This window comes from Taudactylus pleione, unplaced genomic scaffold (assembly GCF_031769625.1).
Source record: "Taudactylus pleione unplaced genomic scaffold, aTauple2 ptg000114l, whole genome shotgun sequence".
NCBI lineage: Eukaryota > Metazoa > Chordata > Amphibia > Anura > Myobatrachidae > Taudactylus > Taudactylus pleione.
In genome coordinates, this window is record NW_028284516.1 from 14,732,445 (window position 1) to 14,749,966 (window position 17,522).

General features: G+C 45.4%; 1 protein-coding gene across 2 annotated transcripts in view; it reads left to right on the forward strand.

Annotated features, from left to right (window-relative positions):
- Positions 1–397: 397 nt before the first annotated feature.
- ZNF704 (zinc finger protein 704) overlaps positions 398–17,522 on the forward strand; it is a 104,950-nt gene continuing 87,825 nt past the window's right edge. For both annotated transcript variants that reach the window (XM_088471551.1, XM_088471552.1), the window contains exon 1: positions 398–637. In XM_088471551.1, coding sequence (XP_088327677.1) covers positions 398–637 — 240 coding nt within the window. The remainder of the gene's footprint in view (positions 638–17,522) is intronic.

The following is a 17,522-nucleotide window of genomic DNA, read 5'->3' on the forward strand; positions in this document are numbered from 1 at the left end:
TGGCCACAAGCCCTCTCTGCCACATTTCTTGGGAGCTCTACTCCAGGACCCCATCTCCCCCCTGCCCAGCCCCATTGCATGGTTCCCCCTCCACCCGTCCTGCAGTTCCACTCCAAGTACCCCCCAATCCCCCCCCCCCCCCCCTACCATGTGCAGCACCAGTCCAGGGTCCGTTCGTCCCTGACCTGTGTGTGCAACACCACTCTACGGTCCCCTTCTGCCCTGTGCAACACCACTCCAGGAAACCCCCCACCCCCTGCCCTATTGATGAAAATATGGGGGCTTTGTGAGAAGGAGTTGTGTGGCGGGGGGAGATGGGTGTACACGGGGAGGTGCTGAAAATGACAGCTCCCAGGACCTGAGGGGGAGGAGACACAGGACAGTCCCGGGGAAGAACATGCAGCCTCGCCGCCTCAGCAGCAAGCGCTCCGTCCTTGGCAGCAAGGTTGGCACAGCAGCAGAGATTGCCCCGAAGTGTGGTATGCAATGGGCACGGGCAGCAGGACTGGGCATTGGGTCAGTGACTGCTGACGGACGTGGCGAAGAGGAGGAGGAGGAGGAAGAAGAGGAGGTAGAGGTGGTGGAGGAAGATACACAGAGGCTCCCATGTCCCAGATCTGTGAGGTGCCCCTCCAAGGTGGGTGCCAGCCTGGGGAATGCATGCCGGGGTGCAGCAGCTCGGAGTGGGCGTGCACGGGGTAGCCATGTGCTGCAGCATCCAGCTTGTTTCTCTCTGTACCATGGTGTAACAAAGGAAACTAGTTCACATGACACTGCTGCTCTCACTCCTCTTTCCAGTGTTTATATGTGTGCTCTCCAGCTAATGACTCTTTGTGCTGCTGGTGCCCATTCATCAGTGGGGCAACATAATAAGCTGTATATATAATACCTCTGATACCCAGCCATCCATGCATGCAGCAGAGAAACACTGGCACAATGCTCGCACACACCCCCTTCTGTGGATAGAATAACATGTGCCCCTCACTCCTGTCACTGGGGTTTTTATTCCACCTTCTGCCTCTATCCCCCTCTCTAAATATAGCATTTGGGGTCAGAGTGCCCATTCATTGTATGTGTACCCCCAATTTGTTGATCTTTGTGTGACAGCAGCACCCTTGGGAGCCACCTCTCTGGCATGGTGTTGCTGTAACAAAGGCTTGCAGCTCAGCTTGGATTCTATGGGAAATACTTTTTTTGTGCAATCTGATCATAGAAAGAGAAACAAGATGACACCAACCTCCCTCATTTCTCACATGCACTTCATGATCCTTATATATTCTTCCCCCCAGTGTGAAGAGATGTAATAATAGCAATAAGATGTGTACTGTGTGCACCGTAGCTGGGTATATACGGTGGGAGTGACACACTCATAGGAAAACAGCTTGTGTTACTGTTCTGTCAGTTACAGACCACATTGTTGGATGTGGTCGGTGCTTAAACAAAGAAATGGTGCAACATGTTTTTCTCTCTGCCACACAGTTTACTCAAAGGGACAGAGAGTCATAAACTGAGCTGAGGAATCACCCAGTGGGCAATTGTCCCAGTAACTTAAGACCCCTTGGGGACACTGTCTGGGTTGATAATGTTGGCTATCCACATACACTACAAAAACACCATTATATTACAGTATGCCCTGGCTGCACAGGTAGGTGATTTGTGATTCATTCCCCTGAGCTTGACATCAAAAAATAAATCTTTAATTCCTTTAATTTTTGTTAGTGTTAGATCATTTTACTTTGGAACCATTGTTTAGTGAGCTTTCACCGGATATGTGGTAGATCAGTGTTTGGGAATGATAAGTATGATGCAATGTTTTTTGTGCTAGCTGGAATTTCATTTCATTACTTGGACTACCCAGGTGCTTTTTACAGTTTTATTTATCTGTAATGGAGACATAATTCCTATCACAAACAGAGTGAAAACAAAGATAATACGCAGGATTTACATGAGCAGTTGAATTTTGGGGTTTAAAGTGTGTGAATATGTATGTTTTACACAATAATAGGGACCATAAGTAAAGGTTTATTCCTTTTCACATGTTATAGAAAGTATAGTGTAAATTTTAACTAATAGTGTTATAGGTTCTGATAGTGCTGCACCAGGTTGTTCCTGCTTTATTGTCTTCAGATGGAGATATCCATGGTGATGTCATTATTGAAAGCCTTTATGTTATGGATATGGTTCCTGGCCACAACTATGGACCTCCTAAATCTAAGGGTTTTCTTACAACCCGAGACTTCCGCGCGTGTTTATGCCCGATATTTAAAGGGACAGTGCTTTTACTATCAAGACACGGCTAGTAAAAGCGCTGCCCTTTTAAATATCGGGCATGAACACGAACAAAAGTGTTGGACTTATTAAATAAATCCCCCTATGTTCTAAAATACTGACCACGCGTTTTACAACACATAACTCTGACATATAGTAAATGTGCCTACAAGTTAATAGCGAAGATACAATGGACAGGCTTTATGTGATAGGTAGGATGAACTGGATGCAGAATATTTGGCAGTACGTCAGGTTATTTATCAATACTGCTCTAGTAAAATAAAGAATCTGCTCTTGATTTCATGCAATGTGGCAATACTTCATTACATTCTAGAATGGAATATCTTGATTAAATGGGCCGCATATTTGAGCCATCAAAGTACACCTGATCTGCCCATAAAATTCCAACGTTATGAGGTCACATACGTTTTGTGAGGTCAATCCCATTTACTAGTACATCCACCAGAAATTGACTTACAGTTAGGATCATTACTTCATTCCTGCTAATAATCTTCATTTTCATAGGACACTTTCAATTTCCAGATGGAAAAATGAGACCTCATCCTGGAACACTGCACATCACGTCATCAGGTCGGAGGTCATACCTCCAGGTGATTCCGGGTCTTAGTGCCCGGATGTATGCAGTAGACTGTGTCGGAGCGCACTGCACTCTAAAGCTGGGTACACACACTAAACGATGTGTACCCAGTACGATTTCATTCGCGATGGGACCCAGCGGGTGTGCTGGCATCGGTAAGTGTGTATGCCGGCAGCGATGGAGCAATAGCAGGGGCCATGCCCCCGCTGGTGATATCACCCGTTGGACTTGCATGCAGATCTGACGGGCGATGTCACTGACGACGAGCAGGAGCGCGTATCGGGCTGATGTGCCCGATGTGTCATCTGTTTCGGCAGATCGGACAACATATTGTCTATTGTGTACCCAGCATAACACTGTGGAAGGTAGCTCAATCTACATAGTATTAGAAGTAAACATCAGCAATAAAAATGCAGTGCAAATATGCAGTCTCGCACCGTGGCAGATGTAAATATAATAGTGAATTTATTCACATAATACACAATAAAAAATGGGTCTCATGCTGAAGAAACCATGATTAGAATAAAAAAAATAGTATACAATAGAAGAAAAAAAGGAACAAAATCCCGACAATAAAAAATAATAATAAAAAAATGGGTATTTCATTAATCAATTAGTCCAAGCGATAAAATATAAGGTGTACATGTATCCTGGGATTTGGTTGAATTGAAAAAAACACACTGGTTGCCGTATCCAATATGCTGCAGAGCCCTTTTCACAAGTGATATCCCTTTGTCATCATATCAGCAATATTATCCTCACGTGCAACAAAGATTACGCTGACAGACTTCTCCACCAGCTCGCGGATGAAGTGATGTCTAATACCTATAGCGGTCTATTCATCATCACTTAATTTTGACAAAAGCAGGTGAAAAAGCACATTGCTACTTAATTGTTAAAATTAAGTATTCAGGCCATTCATTAAGAAGGTGAAGCAGGAGATATCACAGATATCTCCTACTTACCTTCTGTTTTCGGAATGGCCTGCTGTCCCCATACACTAGTATGGGGACAGAATTCATCAAGCTCCGAAAATATTATATTTTCGGAGCTGGACTGCGGGGGCATTCGCCATCTTCAGATGGCTTGTTCTTCGCCGCCCGCTCTTCCCTATGGGAAGAGGGTCTGGCTTGCTAGAAGGGATCCTTACGGATCCCTCCGCCCCTGTCCGGCTCCTTCCGCCGGACGTCGGGGCCCTTGTGCGCATGCGTGACCCGTAGGTCACGCATGCGCACCGCGAGCAGTGAAAAGATTCACTGCTCCGAAAAGGAGCAGTGAAGCCGCCCGCGGGGGCAGCTGATTTCACATCGGCTGCCACTGTGCCGGAGCAATGATGAATTGATCCAGTGGCCGCGGCGAATTAGGGTGTTAATTATCGGGGGTCCGTTCGGACCCCGATAATTAACATCATGAATAGGCCCCATAGACCATTCATGGTGCTTTGTGCTGTAGGACAAGTCTATTGCACCTCTGTTGTCACACGCTATGGGCGTGATTTAGAGTGGAGCACTATTGCTGCCAAAGCTGGGGATGTGCAAAAATATGCTAATGGAATAGCCACCGGAACTTGTACCGAGGCGCCCACTGGAGCCATCACAGCATTCCACAATTGAGTACACATACACAGCATCAAACACAGCGAGTCTGTGGTCACTGAGATCGGCCATCGCAACTGAGACGCTGGAGCCATATTATCTGCCTACTGGATTGCAGACACAGCCAGAAACACATCCCAAAAAAGTTACGCAACATGCCTCCGTTCTCGCTGTCACTTTGCACTACCTTGCACTGTCACTGGGGTACCGCTGAGGCCGATTGCCTAAAGAGGCCGGCCAGTGTATTATTATTTTTTTGCATGGGTGGGTGGGGTTGTCGGCGGGGGTGGGGTTGTCACTGGCAAGCAATAGGCAGGGAATCCTGAGGCTGCTTGTTGCTGAATGGAGTCCTACAACGCAGTGCGTTGTGGGAGATCAGACAGGAAGTGTCTTAGCTGATCTGAGGAGCGATGCTGCAGAATGGCGTTGACAATTACAACTATGGGGACACATGGAGGGGGCAAAGGGAGAGACCTAGAGGGGGCAAAGGGAGAGACCTGGAGGGGCAAAGGGAGAGACCTGGGGGGGGGGCAAAGGGAGAGACCTGGAGAGGGCAAAGGGAGAAACACGGAGATGGCAAAGGGAGATGGACGAAGGGGCCAATGGGAGAGAGATGGAGGGGGCAAAGGGAGAATTTCTTGAGGTATTCCTTTTGAAACAGTCTCAATAATAAAAGAACATACAAGATTCCATAAGATGTTTTCTTTACTGTAAACCAGCCAATGTACAATTGTTGGAGTTTTGTAAAATGCATGAATCCAGGGTCATGCTTGTTAGCTTTAACAACATATGAGTGAGATGAAATACACTAATGGAAAGTTTTCAAGATCAGTTTCACTAGAACAATATGAAAAATTGAGTGAACTGTCATGGAAACTGAGAGCTCAGGTTGAAAAGCAAGTGGGCAGTCCTGTGCTGCGGTCCTATGAAGTTTTGACCCTCTTAGAAATAGGCATGTTTACTTTCAGATTTTGAGTACAGAGCAAAACTTAATTGGCAATCATCTTGCAAATGGCCTTGACAAACCTTGCAGCGGGTCAAAATGCGTTGGTGCTTGTTATGTTTGAAGAAGGTTGACTCTTTGTTCCAGAAATGTTCCGCTTGGGGACAGCATGTTTCTGGGTTCCTGGGACCCAAAAGACTGCATTTCACAAAGCCTGTTTACCATCATTATCTAGTAGCGTTATCCAACCTTCCCCATTTTGGGATTTTTACTTTGTACATTTTAGTGTTTTACTGGGTATACCTTGTACTATGTGTGTTCATCAATAAATGTGTTTTAGGATAATACACTGATACAAGGGTAGGCAACCTGTGGCACTCCAGCTGCTGTGGAACTAAACATCCCAGCATGCCCTGCCACAGATTTAGCATGCCCTCATAGCAAAAATGTGGAAATGCATGCTGCAGTATGTAGCTCCACAGCAGCTGAATGCAATGGGTTGCCTATCCTATAACCACTTGCCTGGCATGGTCACATCAGATGCGACCACAGCAGGCTGGGCTTTCCCTGACATGGTCGCTTCTGATGCGATCAGTCAGAAACGCCCTGTGGGTGGCTATTGGAAGAGAATCTTCATATAGCCAACAGTCTCAGAGGGACCTGCTGGCCTCTCTGCACCTTCCGATCCTCCCCCAGTGTCTGCTGATCACTGCTGGGCACAGTGATCAGCCAGCCCGGCGTCCCGACCCCTCCCTGCGACTGCAGGGAGATTCAGTCACCAGGGACTGTCAGCGTCCGACCCCTCGTTCTGTGATCACCCGGCGGCTGCAGAGAAAAGCGGCCACTGGGACCTTCAGTGCCGGTTCCCTTCCTATGTGTGATTACCCGGCGGCAGCTTCTCTCTGCAGCCGCCAGGACCTCAAGCACTGCCCTCCCCCTCCCTCCCCTGTGTGATGACCCGGTGGCTGCTCCTTTTCTCTGCAGCCGCTGGGACTGTCAGTGCCGCCCCCCCCCCCCCTGTTTAATTACCCAGCGGTCAGGACTATCAGCACCCACCACCACTCTAGGGATGGCCATCGATAGTTAAACATCGATAGTTTACTACCGCTGGTCAATGGTTTTGCCATCGATGGCAGATAACCCAATGTTTTTCGTTTTTACTGCTCCCGGTCCGCTAAGCTCCGCCCACTGTTTTTTATTGACCCACGGGCAGTGGTGACCATTGAGTGGTGCAAACCATCGATGCTTCACCGTAGATGGTTTTTGTGCCATCAGTGGTGACCTTTGATGGACACCCTAGCCAATGGCCATCCCAAGTCCCTCTTTCCCCCAGTCAGTCCCGATCATTGTTACTACCGATTTTCCCAATACATCAGAAAAATCGTCTTTATGTGGAACTCAACCATCGATGGTTTAAAGCAATCAGCCATTGATGGTCATCACTACAGTATTCCATAGAAATTACTATTTTTATGGTATACTCTGTTTTTAAAAAATATATATATATATATATTTTTTTTATTAAGAAGTATTTTATACGTTTTAAATAGATCTCCTTGACCTAATTCAGTCATAAAAAAACCCCGTCAATTTCTGAGCGGTTTTTGGAAAACATATTAGCCAGTTAAGTGGTTAACTACAGATATGTCCAGATACATCTTACCTCTGTGTGCTACAAGTCGCGTTAAACATAACACGTGAGCGCTATGCGACTCGGTAGCTGGACTTTGTTTCTCCTCCACACGCCGGAGTTATCAGCCGCTGGAGCGGCGCAACTTTGGGGCTCACACCAGTGCGGTGCACTACACCAGCAATCGGACTCTGGTTATCCCCACACGCCGAAGTCGGCAGCCGCTGGAGCGGCGCTACATTGGGGTCCAGAATACACAAAAACCCTTTCCATCTCAGTGGGGAGCCGCTGGAGTGGCGTTTAATTAGGGTTTCACGAGGATCCCTTTGCCAGGAGGGAAACAGGGGATCACGGATCACAGTAGGAGATCTCCTGTTACTCACTTTACATCAAGTGCTGTGTACATCATCAGCTTGGATATCGGGGACATCAGCCTATGAATTAGGGGTCTACATTGGTGACTATGCATTTCCCAGAAACCTATATACTACACATCTTCACCCTTCCAAGTTTTAGAGGGTTATACCATTTATTATATTTGGTTTAGGATGATATTTATAATTTATCATATTTAGTTATCAGATAGGTATACCCCAGAGATATATATTTTTATATGTGATGACACAATATGTTTTTATACTGAACTGCAGTTCATTTATATGTGTAATACATTTATTTGATTAATTATTCCAAAGCCTTGGTATTTGTGTATAGACCACTGCGCAAACACCTTTTCTCTTTTTATGCACACGTCAGTGAGGCTATTGGCAGAATACCCTCTGGTGTCAGCAGCAATTGTCTGTACTCAACAGTAGTTGAGCGGTCTTAGCGCACCCACTTCCTTTTTTATTTAGATTTGAGGACTCCATTTCCTTCCATATTGATGAGTCTGTTATATTTATATATATATATATATATAAATATATAATATATATATATATATATCTATATCACGTAAGTACGTCCGCTGTGGGGATGTCTCTCACAATCATTCTCCTTATATATGATTTGTAAGATAATGCACTAATTTTCCTTTTTCCTTCCCATTTATATGAGCATTTGGTAAGGTTTTAGGTCTAACACACAACTCACAACATAGAGGGTTTCCCAATTGTTGATATTCCTTTTGTCGAAGCTGGATAATTGGCTGAGACAGAATCAGTTTAAAATTACGTTGGATCTTAAAAAATTAGATCTGCACGACGCCATTTTGCGAATGGCCGCTCAGCGCCTTTTTAGAGAAACTCACACTTAAGTACATACGGCGATGCTATTATTAGCATCATGCGATCTCATATTTCACCATACCTCATACACACATTAAAAATACGCACATTAGTGAATGCATAATACCCCGCGTACGGACGCTGTTTATTAGCTTCATGCGTACGCATCTTCCCTAAGTTAAAAGTGCTCGCTACATAATTCTAACTAGCGTCTTTTCCCAAACCCCTAATACTTACACACTGCACACTCACATAAAAGGTTCCATAGCTTCAAAGTGTAATATTCAAGGTTTATTCATTTATTACTAATGTTGTGAAATAAAGACTATTTGATATCTAAGGTTTAGTACATAATAAGCAAACCGTGTTTGGTGTTGTACTGATCTACTCTGTCTCAACAGCTTTCCGGTGGCATTGGTGAGAAGATCGCAACATGCGTTCTCAACTTATGGACTGTAGAGAGTTAAAACACTAAAATGTACTATGTAATGTTAGCAGCTTAGATTTGCATGCGGTGGAAAAAAGGAGACAAAAGGCTGTTGGAGGCTGACCTCTGTCCATTTGAATTGACCTGTTAAATGTCCTGTAACAGAAGAACCGTGACGGAGAACCAATGGAATCATGCCAAACTTGCCTATTGTTTTGCCTATCCCTGTAAGAGTATATATGTGCGTTCTGCGTTCAGACCCCAATCTGGAGTCTTCTTGCTGATGCTGTTGACGGAGGTTTCTTGTTGATGCCGGTAACTGGTCCCAAAGCGTGTGCGTATGTAACTGTACCTTGGGTCTGAATGATTTCTTTGCGCTAAATTGTCTTTAGATCACAGCGTGTAACCTACTGTTTTTATGTTGAATAATAACCTTTGTGCGTTGGAAACACATTTCAAAGTCTGAAGGCATTTATTTACTGTATGACTGATTGCGCTAATAGCAACAATTTTAGAAGGTATAGGCAGGATTTAGAAGGTATAGACAGGAGCGTATAGAGGTTTAAATCCAGTATCGTTACTTTCTGTAACTATCCATAGTGAAATTTGATGAACATTTTAGGCGCCATTCAGGAGTTTGTACCCATCTAGTGCTTACCAATCACACTTCATTTTTGCATTGATGTTGAGATTTACACACTTTATTTTAAAATGTTAGATGCAAGTCTAGCTGGGGTTCAGGAAAGTTCTATCCATCCCATAATCTATTATGATGTCAGACAGTAATTTACAGTATTTGGGGCCTGTTCATCAACACTAAAATAATGTTTTTAAGGACATTTTCCTTAATTACCGTTTTTGTAGTATTCATTAACACACTTAGCACAGGAGATATCACTGATATCTCCTGGCTAAGTTTGTCTGCGTTAATTTCCACACTCCCCATACTTTAGCACTCTCAGGTGGCATACAGCGGGTTATACTTACCTGCTTTCACCGTGAGCAGGTCCTCCTCGGCTCCCTCCGTTGCTCCATGGTCCCTCCTCCGGCTCCGGCTGCGGCTCTGACTGTGTTTTCCCGGCAGAACAAAGTAAAGTTAAAAAAATAAATAAATCTTCAGACAGGAGGTCGGGATCCGCAGCTGCCAGGTAGGTGGAAGGGTGGGGGGGATTGGGGGGGACACAGAATTGCCGCAGCTGTAATAAGTTTTTGCGAATGTAACAGCGCATGCGCAGCACTGATTACAGCTGCGGTAAGTTAGAGCAAAATGACAGCTTTTCGGAATAGATACTTATGGAGAGGAGGAATGATGAATTCCTCCGGTATTTAGGTAGAACTCCATTACCTCCATTGATGTTTTTTGCGTAGATGAATAGGCCCCTTTGTCTTTAACAGGACTGTACATACTAAATCAACATGGAATCTGTGAGAACACTGCAATGCTTTGTCCCCACTCCATGCATGCTACCGTAATGGCTACAATCTTTGTTTTTCACATCACAATTTTATTCTGCAGTAGTCACTTGACAGGAAAAAATCATATGTGTGCAATGAATTCTTCTCTCCCATTTGGTAAATCTGTTCATTCATAGCTGACTGTTCATAGCTGACTGTTCATAGCTGACTGTTCATAGCTCACTGTTTATAGCTCACTGTTCATAACTTACTGCTCATAGCTCACTGTTCATAACTTACTGCTCATAGCTCCGTGTTCACTGTTCATAGCTGATTGTTCATAGCTCTCTGTTCATAGCTGACTGCTCATAGCTCCGTGTTCACTGTTCATAGCTGATTGTTCATAGCTCTCTGTTCATAGCTGACTGCTCTTAGCTCTCTGTTCATAGCTGACTGCTCATAGCTCCGTGTTCACTGTTCATAGCTGATTGTTCATAGCTCAATGTTCATAACTTACTGCTCATAGCTCCGTGTTCACTGTTCATAGCTGATTGTTCATAGCTCTCTGTTCATAGCTCTCTGTTCATAGCTCTCTGTTCATAGCTCACTGTTCATAGCTTACTGTTCATAGCTGACTGCTCTTAGCTCTCTGTTCATAGCTCACGGTTCATAGCTCACGGTTCATAGCTCTCGGTTCATAGCTCTGTTCATAGCTCTCTGTTCATAGCTCACTGTTTATAGCTTACTGTTCATAGCTCACTGTTTATAGCTTACTGTTCATAGCGCCGTGTTCACTGTTCATAGCTGATTGTTCATAGCTCACTGTTCATAGCTCACTGAATTCGGAATGAGTAGGAAAGTGTGATTCATTGGTTGTAAAGCAGAATTTCCTGCTCCTTAAGATTCCACTTGTTTTAACTTTTAGATATGTTTTTTTCATCTTGTTGAATACCATTAAAATGATCTCCCACCATGGGATCCCAATTTACTAAGGGCTCTTGAAATGACAGGAGAGAAAATTTGCTATCTACATGTTATCTTATTGGGCTGTTTTGTATAGCCCAGTTTTTTTCCTTGATTTTATACAAGAATTGCCCCATTACCTCAATCTACATGACTGCTCTGGAAAACAGTCATACCATCTTTGTCTAAAGCACCATATTCCATGTAGTATCCTGTGTTAATATGTACACAGGATAAAAAATATAAAACATTTTATGATTATGTAGATACACCATGCCAACCCCATAGTTAGACTTGGTGGACTGTTGGGGTAAGTGCAGCTTTGGACATCTGGGCAGTGCAATTTTTGTCAGTTCTTGTTTGAAATATTGCCCTCATTCCATCAGGAATGGTGACCTATTCCAAACCATACCACAGAATCTGGCATTTCAGTTCCTTCACTTAGGTTTTGTTTGCTTTAGGTGTTAGTAGTGCTGTTTTAGGTGTTTCTCTTGGCCACCCTCCCATAAAGTGCAGATTTCTTTAATGATATTAAGAAGGTATAGAACCATGCGCTCACTATGGTATTTATCAACGGTAGCTGCAGATGGAGCAGAAAGATCCCACTCGATTAGGGCAAAACAAAGGGGTCAATCTGCACTCATGTAAGTATAAGTTCTCTGGTAACACACAAAAAAACTGTGGCAGTAGTGCAAATGTTTTAACAATAAGAGAAACAATGCTCTTGTTTCAAATTTGAGAGTATTGTAAAGCAATGATGGGAAGGGGAAATAAAGAGTTGTAATCCCCATCAGCTGTGGGGTATGTCTTGCAGAGGAATGTTTTATAGGGGTCTAATCATCATCCTTTCATTTCTAAAATAAAATTTTTAACGTACTTTTGTAGAAATTAAGTTACAGACCCATTCATCATTCATGTAATGCAGGGAAGATTTCTCCTGGTTACAATTCTCCCCCGATAATATCCACAGTCCCCATACTTTAGCATGGCATTCATCAAGTTCTGAACTTGGTAGTGTTACTGTACGCCATCCTGAGATGGCATATAGCCCCTGAATATGTGACACAAGCTGCTGATATATAGATGGATGCAGAGCCGTAACTAGACTTTTTGGTGCCCTGTGCCAGAAAAAGCATTGGTGGCCCCCTTATTCTTCAAAGGGACATAATGCACCCAAAAAAGGGCCATGGTTTCATGGGGAAGGACCAGGGAAGAGATGGAGGAGGCCAGGGGATGCTGGGGATGAAATAAGAGGAAGCTACAAGTGAGAATGATAATAAACAGAAATTTGACAGGCCCAAACAGCGCCCCCTGACCTGTGGTGCCCTGTGCGATGGCACCGGCCGCACTACCCTAGCTACGGCCCTGGATGGATGCATTTATAAGGAAAGTATCATTTTAGATATATTGTAATACAAATTCCATAATTCATTATATGTTTGTATTGTGAAACACATAATGATTTCTGACACTGCTAACTATTATGCAGGCAAATGAGCTGTCATGGTTTTTACGCGCATGCTGAGCAACTGACACCCTCACAGATGCACAGCACATAGACGTGCGGCTTTTCAAAGCTGCTTCATTATACCGTGCGGCTTTTCTTTTTGTTTGTTCCAACGTGCTAGACACTTGTGATAAGAGGATGTACTGCTGGTGCCACGATCCTTCTAGTACTGTAATAACAGTATACAGGTGATCCATATTTCATGCCCAGCTTAATACATTTAAAATAAAAGTTGATAGAATATAATGAAATATTTTGTTACATTCACAAACCTATATGTAAGAGCTGAGTATCCTAGTGTTTTAGTGGTTGGTAAAGTTTCGGTTTCCAAGGAAAATATACAGAGACCATGTTAATTTGGCTGTAAGCGTCAACAAGTTTGTGATGCCAGGACAGTAATGGGCAACAGCTGGTCCTCCAAATCCTCACCTCAGGGCCCCAGCGCCTTCCTACTTTGTCATTTTGGAGGAGATGTCCTAAGCCTTGGAGAGCAATAATGTACCAACCAATCAGCTCCTAACTGTCACTTTACAGGCTATATTGATAAAATGACAGAAGCGTATTGGTTGGTTCTTTATCTCTCTCCATGGCTGAGTACATCTCCTCCTTTGTTTGTTATATCTTTTTAAGATTGTTTAAAAGACCCGCTGATATGTTATTACTGAGAGGTGTCTCTTTCATTAATTAAATATATTAATTTCACTTACTTTTGAGACTAAAAGTAATGTGTGGCCCTTTTGAAGCTTAGAGGGCCGCCCTAACCTCTCTAGAGGCTGTAAGCACCAAACTCTTGGTACCCTAACACCCACCTACTAAGTGACCACCCCTGCTGTGTTGTCATATACCGGCACATACTGTAAGATTAAAAAATCCTTCACATGAAGACGGTTCTATCGCACCTCTCTCAGGGCATCTCACAATCTCCAAATGTAATGCTGAAACTATGGGCCTGATTCACATGTGGACGCAATGGTGATATTTACGCAGATTGAGTGATTGTTAGCCATTGCGCCTGCATGTAAGCCGCACATCGCATGCGCAGCGATTGAATTGTGATTACGCTCACATAGAGAATTCATTCACAAGTCCATACAATATGTAGCGTTCTCATTAGGGACTGTTGTTTGCTTTATATTTTTATTGTTATCTGGCCTTTTATGATGTATGTGGAATGTAACCAAGTGGATCTAGTGGACATTTCCTGTTTAAACGGACCCTTGGGAGACCAAACTGAGTGTAATACGTGACCTGATCAGGGATGGAAACAAACTAATTTATTTTTTTTGCATTAATGTTTTTAATGCAGTTTATAATTAATGTTTTAATGCAGTGGTTCTCAAACTCTGTCCTCAGGACCCCACACAGTTCACGTTTTCCAGGTCACCCAGCAGGTGCACAGGTGTAGTCATTACTCATTGACACATTTTAAAAGATCCACAGGTGGAGCTAATTATCACTTGTGATTCTGTGATGACAGCTGGAAAACATGCACTGTTTGGGGTCCTGAGGACCGAATTTGAGAACCTATGCTCTAAGGAAACAAAATTTACTGCTTATTGTATTAAAGGTAGAGATGAACGGGTCCGGTTCTCAGAGAACCAGACCCACCTGAACTTTGGGGATCCGAGTACAGATCCGTGTTGGCTCGGGTTTTCCTGCCTGACTCGGATCTGAAAACGAGGCAAAACGTCATAATCCCGCTCTCGGATTCTCGCGGGTTTTGGATTCTAGAAAACTTCCGGCTGTGAAGAGGAAGGGAGCTGGGGTCTGTAGCTGACGCTTATGCTGGCCATAGGGGCTGGCTGGCTACTCTTGTCCATATAGGGGCTGGCTGGCATCTGTTGTCCATATAGGGGCTGGCTGTTATCCTGTCCATAAGGGTTGGCTGTTGTATATAAAGGGGCTGGCTGTTGTTGTCCTGTCCATAGGGGCTGGCTGGCTGTAGTGCTGTGTTGTCCAGGGGGTGCTCTGTCCTTCAGGGGTGCTCTTCACCCACCCCCAGTGTAAAGAAAAAAAAAATATGTTTTTTCTGTGTGCGTGTTAGCCACACCTGTCATCAGCGTAGGTGCGCAGGGGTGCTGTGTTGCTGTCTGTCAAGGGGCTGCTGGGCAAAAAATAAATAATTTTTTTTTTTGTGTGCGCGTTAGCCACACCTGTCAACAGCGTAGCTGCGCAGGGGTGCTGTGCTACTGCTGTCTGTCAAGGGGCTCCTGGACAAAAAATAAATAAACAATTTTTTTTGTGTGCGTGTTAGCCACACCTGTCATCGGCGTAGCTGCACAGGAGTTCTGTGTTCCTGTCTGTCAAGGGGCTGCTGCCCAAAAAATAAACAAATAAATAAACAACCTGTCATCTACCTGTCATCGGCGTAGCTGAGCAGGGGTGCTGTGCTCCTGTCTGTCAAGGGGCTGCTGCCCAAAAAATAAATAAATAAACACATTTTTTTGTGTGCTTATTAGCCACACCTGTCATCAGCGTAGGTGCGCAGGGGTGCTGTGCTGCCTGTGTCGTTTATCAAGAAGCTGCTGCCTCTTTCGGGTGCTCTCCCAAGTGCCCCCTAAAAAATTATTAATTAATCAATCAATGTGTTTATTTTTCTGTGTGTGTGTGCGTTAACCATGTCATCACAAACGCCTCTGCTGAGATTTGCATAAACATTTTCAAAGGTGAAAATAGAGAATATGGTTTAAAAAATTGAATAAAGCAGCTAAATCTGCGTTCTCTGATTATAGTGTCCCTACTCCCTACCCATGGCCCCTCTACCGGAATTTCAGTGAGTCAGAGGGCCAACTCCATGCAACCGGATTCCAGAGTGCAGCTGCTTCTCCTATAGCCCAGGTCAGAAGATGTGTAGGGGGTGAAGTGATGATATGGTCTAAAATGGAGCTCACATCCACTAAAGTGGACAATGAATGCCCAATCTAACTGGAAGCGCAGCTGTAATTTATACACAATACAGGATGGGATGACGATATAGGCTTGGGGGAGGGTATAATCTGGGGTGATGTATACATCATCTTCTTCACACAATATTATTTTCTACATCAGGGTCCATAGGGTATCCACAGGATACCTTGGGGTATAGATGATGACGTCAGGCACCGGGCACCATAGAGTTAAGTTTCAGCCTCCCAGGATGCACTAGGGTCCCCCTCCTATACCCCGCCCCCGAGCCAAGGCATCTCAGTTTCGTTTGGTGCCCGGCCGGAGTCGGATGCACCTGTTAGAGGGGGGCTAAGAATAGCCCCTGAAGTTTCTTCAATGCAGCTGTGGCTGCACATCTGGAAGTACAGCATGGACAGTCAGTGCTGACGTCCATGCTGTCTTCCCTACAACCCGCCGGTACCAGAACGCCGGTACCGATCCGGGGATGCTGGTAAGCATCTGGAGTCACAGCTAGCGGTGACCCCAGATGTTTGGGACCATGGCCGGATCTAATGGGGCAGCAGGTAAGCAGCGGGGTCCCGCGGTGGGACCCTGCTGAAACATGGTCCAGAGTCCCCAGGCAGGGGGCTCCCTGGGGACTGGCTGCAGCGTGGAGCCAGGTACCTAACCTGCGCTTCCACTACCCCCCTGGGCCAGCGGACCACGGCTGAGCGGTAGCACTGTGGCGTCCCAGGGGTTAATTGCATGCCAGGGGAGCGCGCCTTCCCTGTACACAGCCGGCGCGTCTCCCGCTGCACACAGCCCTCTCTGCACTGTGCTGACTGGTCCTGTGGCAGCGCTCCTCCCCCAGGCCGGCCTCCTCTATGCTCCTCGGTGGCCATCTTTACAAGACGCATGGTGAACGCTGCTGGAAGCTTGGAAGCGGTGGCATCGCGGTCTGGGTCACCCGGCATACCTCTCCTCCGTTTGGTTCAGGTCTGTGTATGCAGCGCTGTGTCCTACCAGGCCCTGTGTCTGCGTAGTTGATTATCAGCGCTGTTAGTGCAGGAATTGATTTTCTTTGCATTGTATGTGACTTCTGCTAGCGCTGCTGCCTGTACTTTCATTTTCTACTGTCAGCCTTTTCACTGTCCCTGATCTTTTTCTGCTAAAGCCCTTGCGGTGCGGTGATTGCAGGGTGGTCTGACACTATACTTCGAGTATCAGTGAGAGGGGTCACATACTTACCATCATGTCTGAGAGTGACTTTCCTCTCCAGCTTTTGTGTACTACGTGCAAGGTACCTATAGCGGAGGGGGAAGGTAGCGCGGAGGGGCTATGTTGGCAGTGTTATTTATTGGCGCGGCCAATTACTGTCACGGCCCCGGTACAGGAGCCGCCCTGGGCTTGTTTCGCCAAAGCGCTTACAACCCTCATGGGCCAGTTAGCTCCGCAGCCTGCGTTCTCACAGATGGGTTTGTCCCAGCAGTCGGTGGTGTCGTCACCCATGCAGGGTTTCCCGAGACAATTGATGGTACCACACAGTCTCCCTATTTCCCCTCCCCAAGTCTCAGGAGCCTGCGTGGGTTAATTCTCTGACAAGTTCTGTACAGCACTTGTCGGACGTGTTACAAAGGGAGTCTGTGTTGAGGCCGCATAAGCGGTCGGTGGCGTCTCTGTCCGCTCCTTATGAGGATGACGACGTGACGTCTGATTATGGGGAGATTCTGGATCTTTCGGACCAGGAACCTCTCCGTACTAAAGAGTCGGACGCTAGGTCCAAGGTTTATATTCCTGGACTTATTCGGGCAGTCCGCACAGCTTTAGTGATTGAGGATGAAAATCCTCCGGTGTCAAAATCTAAATATGCCTTTTTTAGGGATATTAAGGGTGACGCCACAGTGTTTCCTCTTTCGGGTCAGTTAGTGGACCATTTAGAGGAGGCGTGGAAACATCCGGGCAAACGGTATCAGCCTCAGAGGCGCTTGGAGGTGGCTTATCCGTTTGCGGATAATTATTTTTCTAAGTGGGAATCCCCTCCACAGGTGGATTCCCATGTGACACGCCTAGTCCGCAGTGCCACATTGCCCATGCCCTCCATGTCT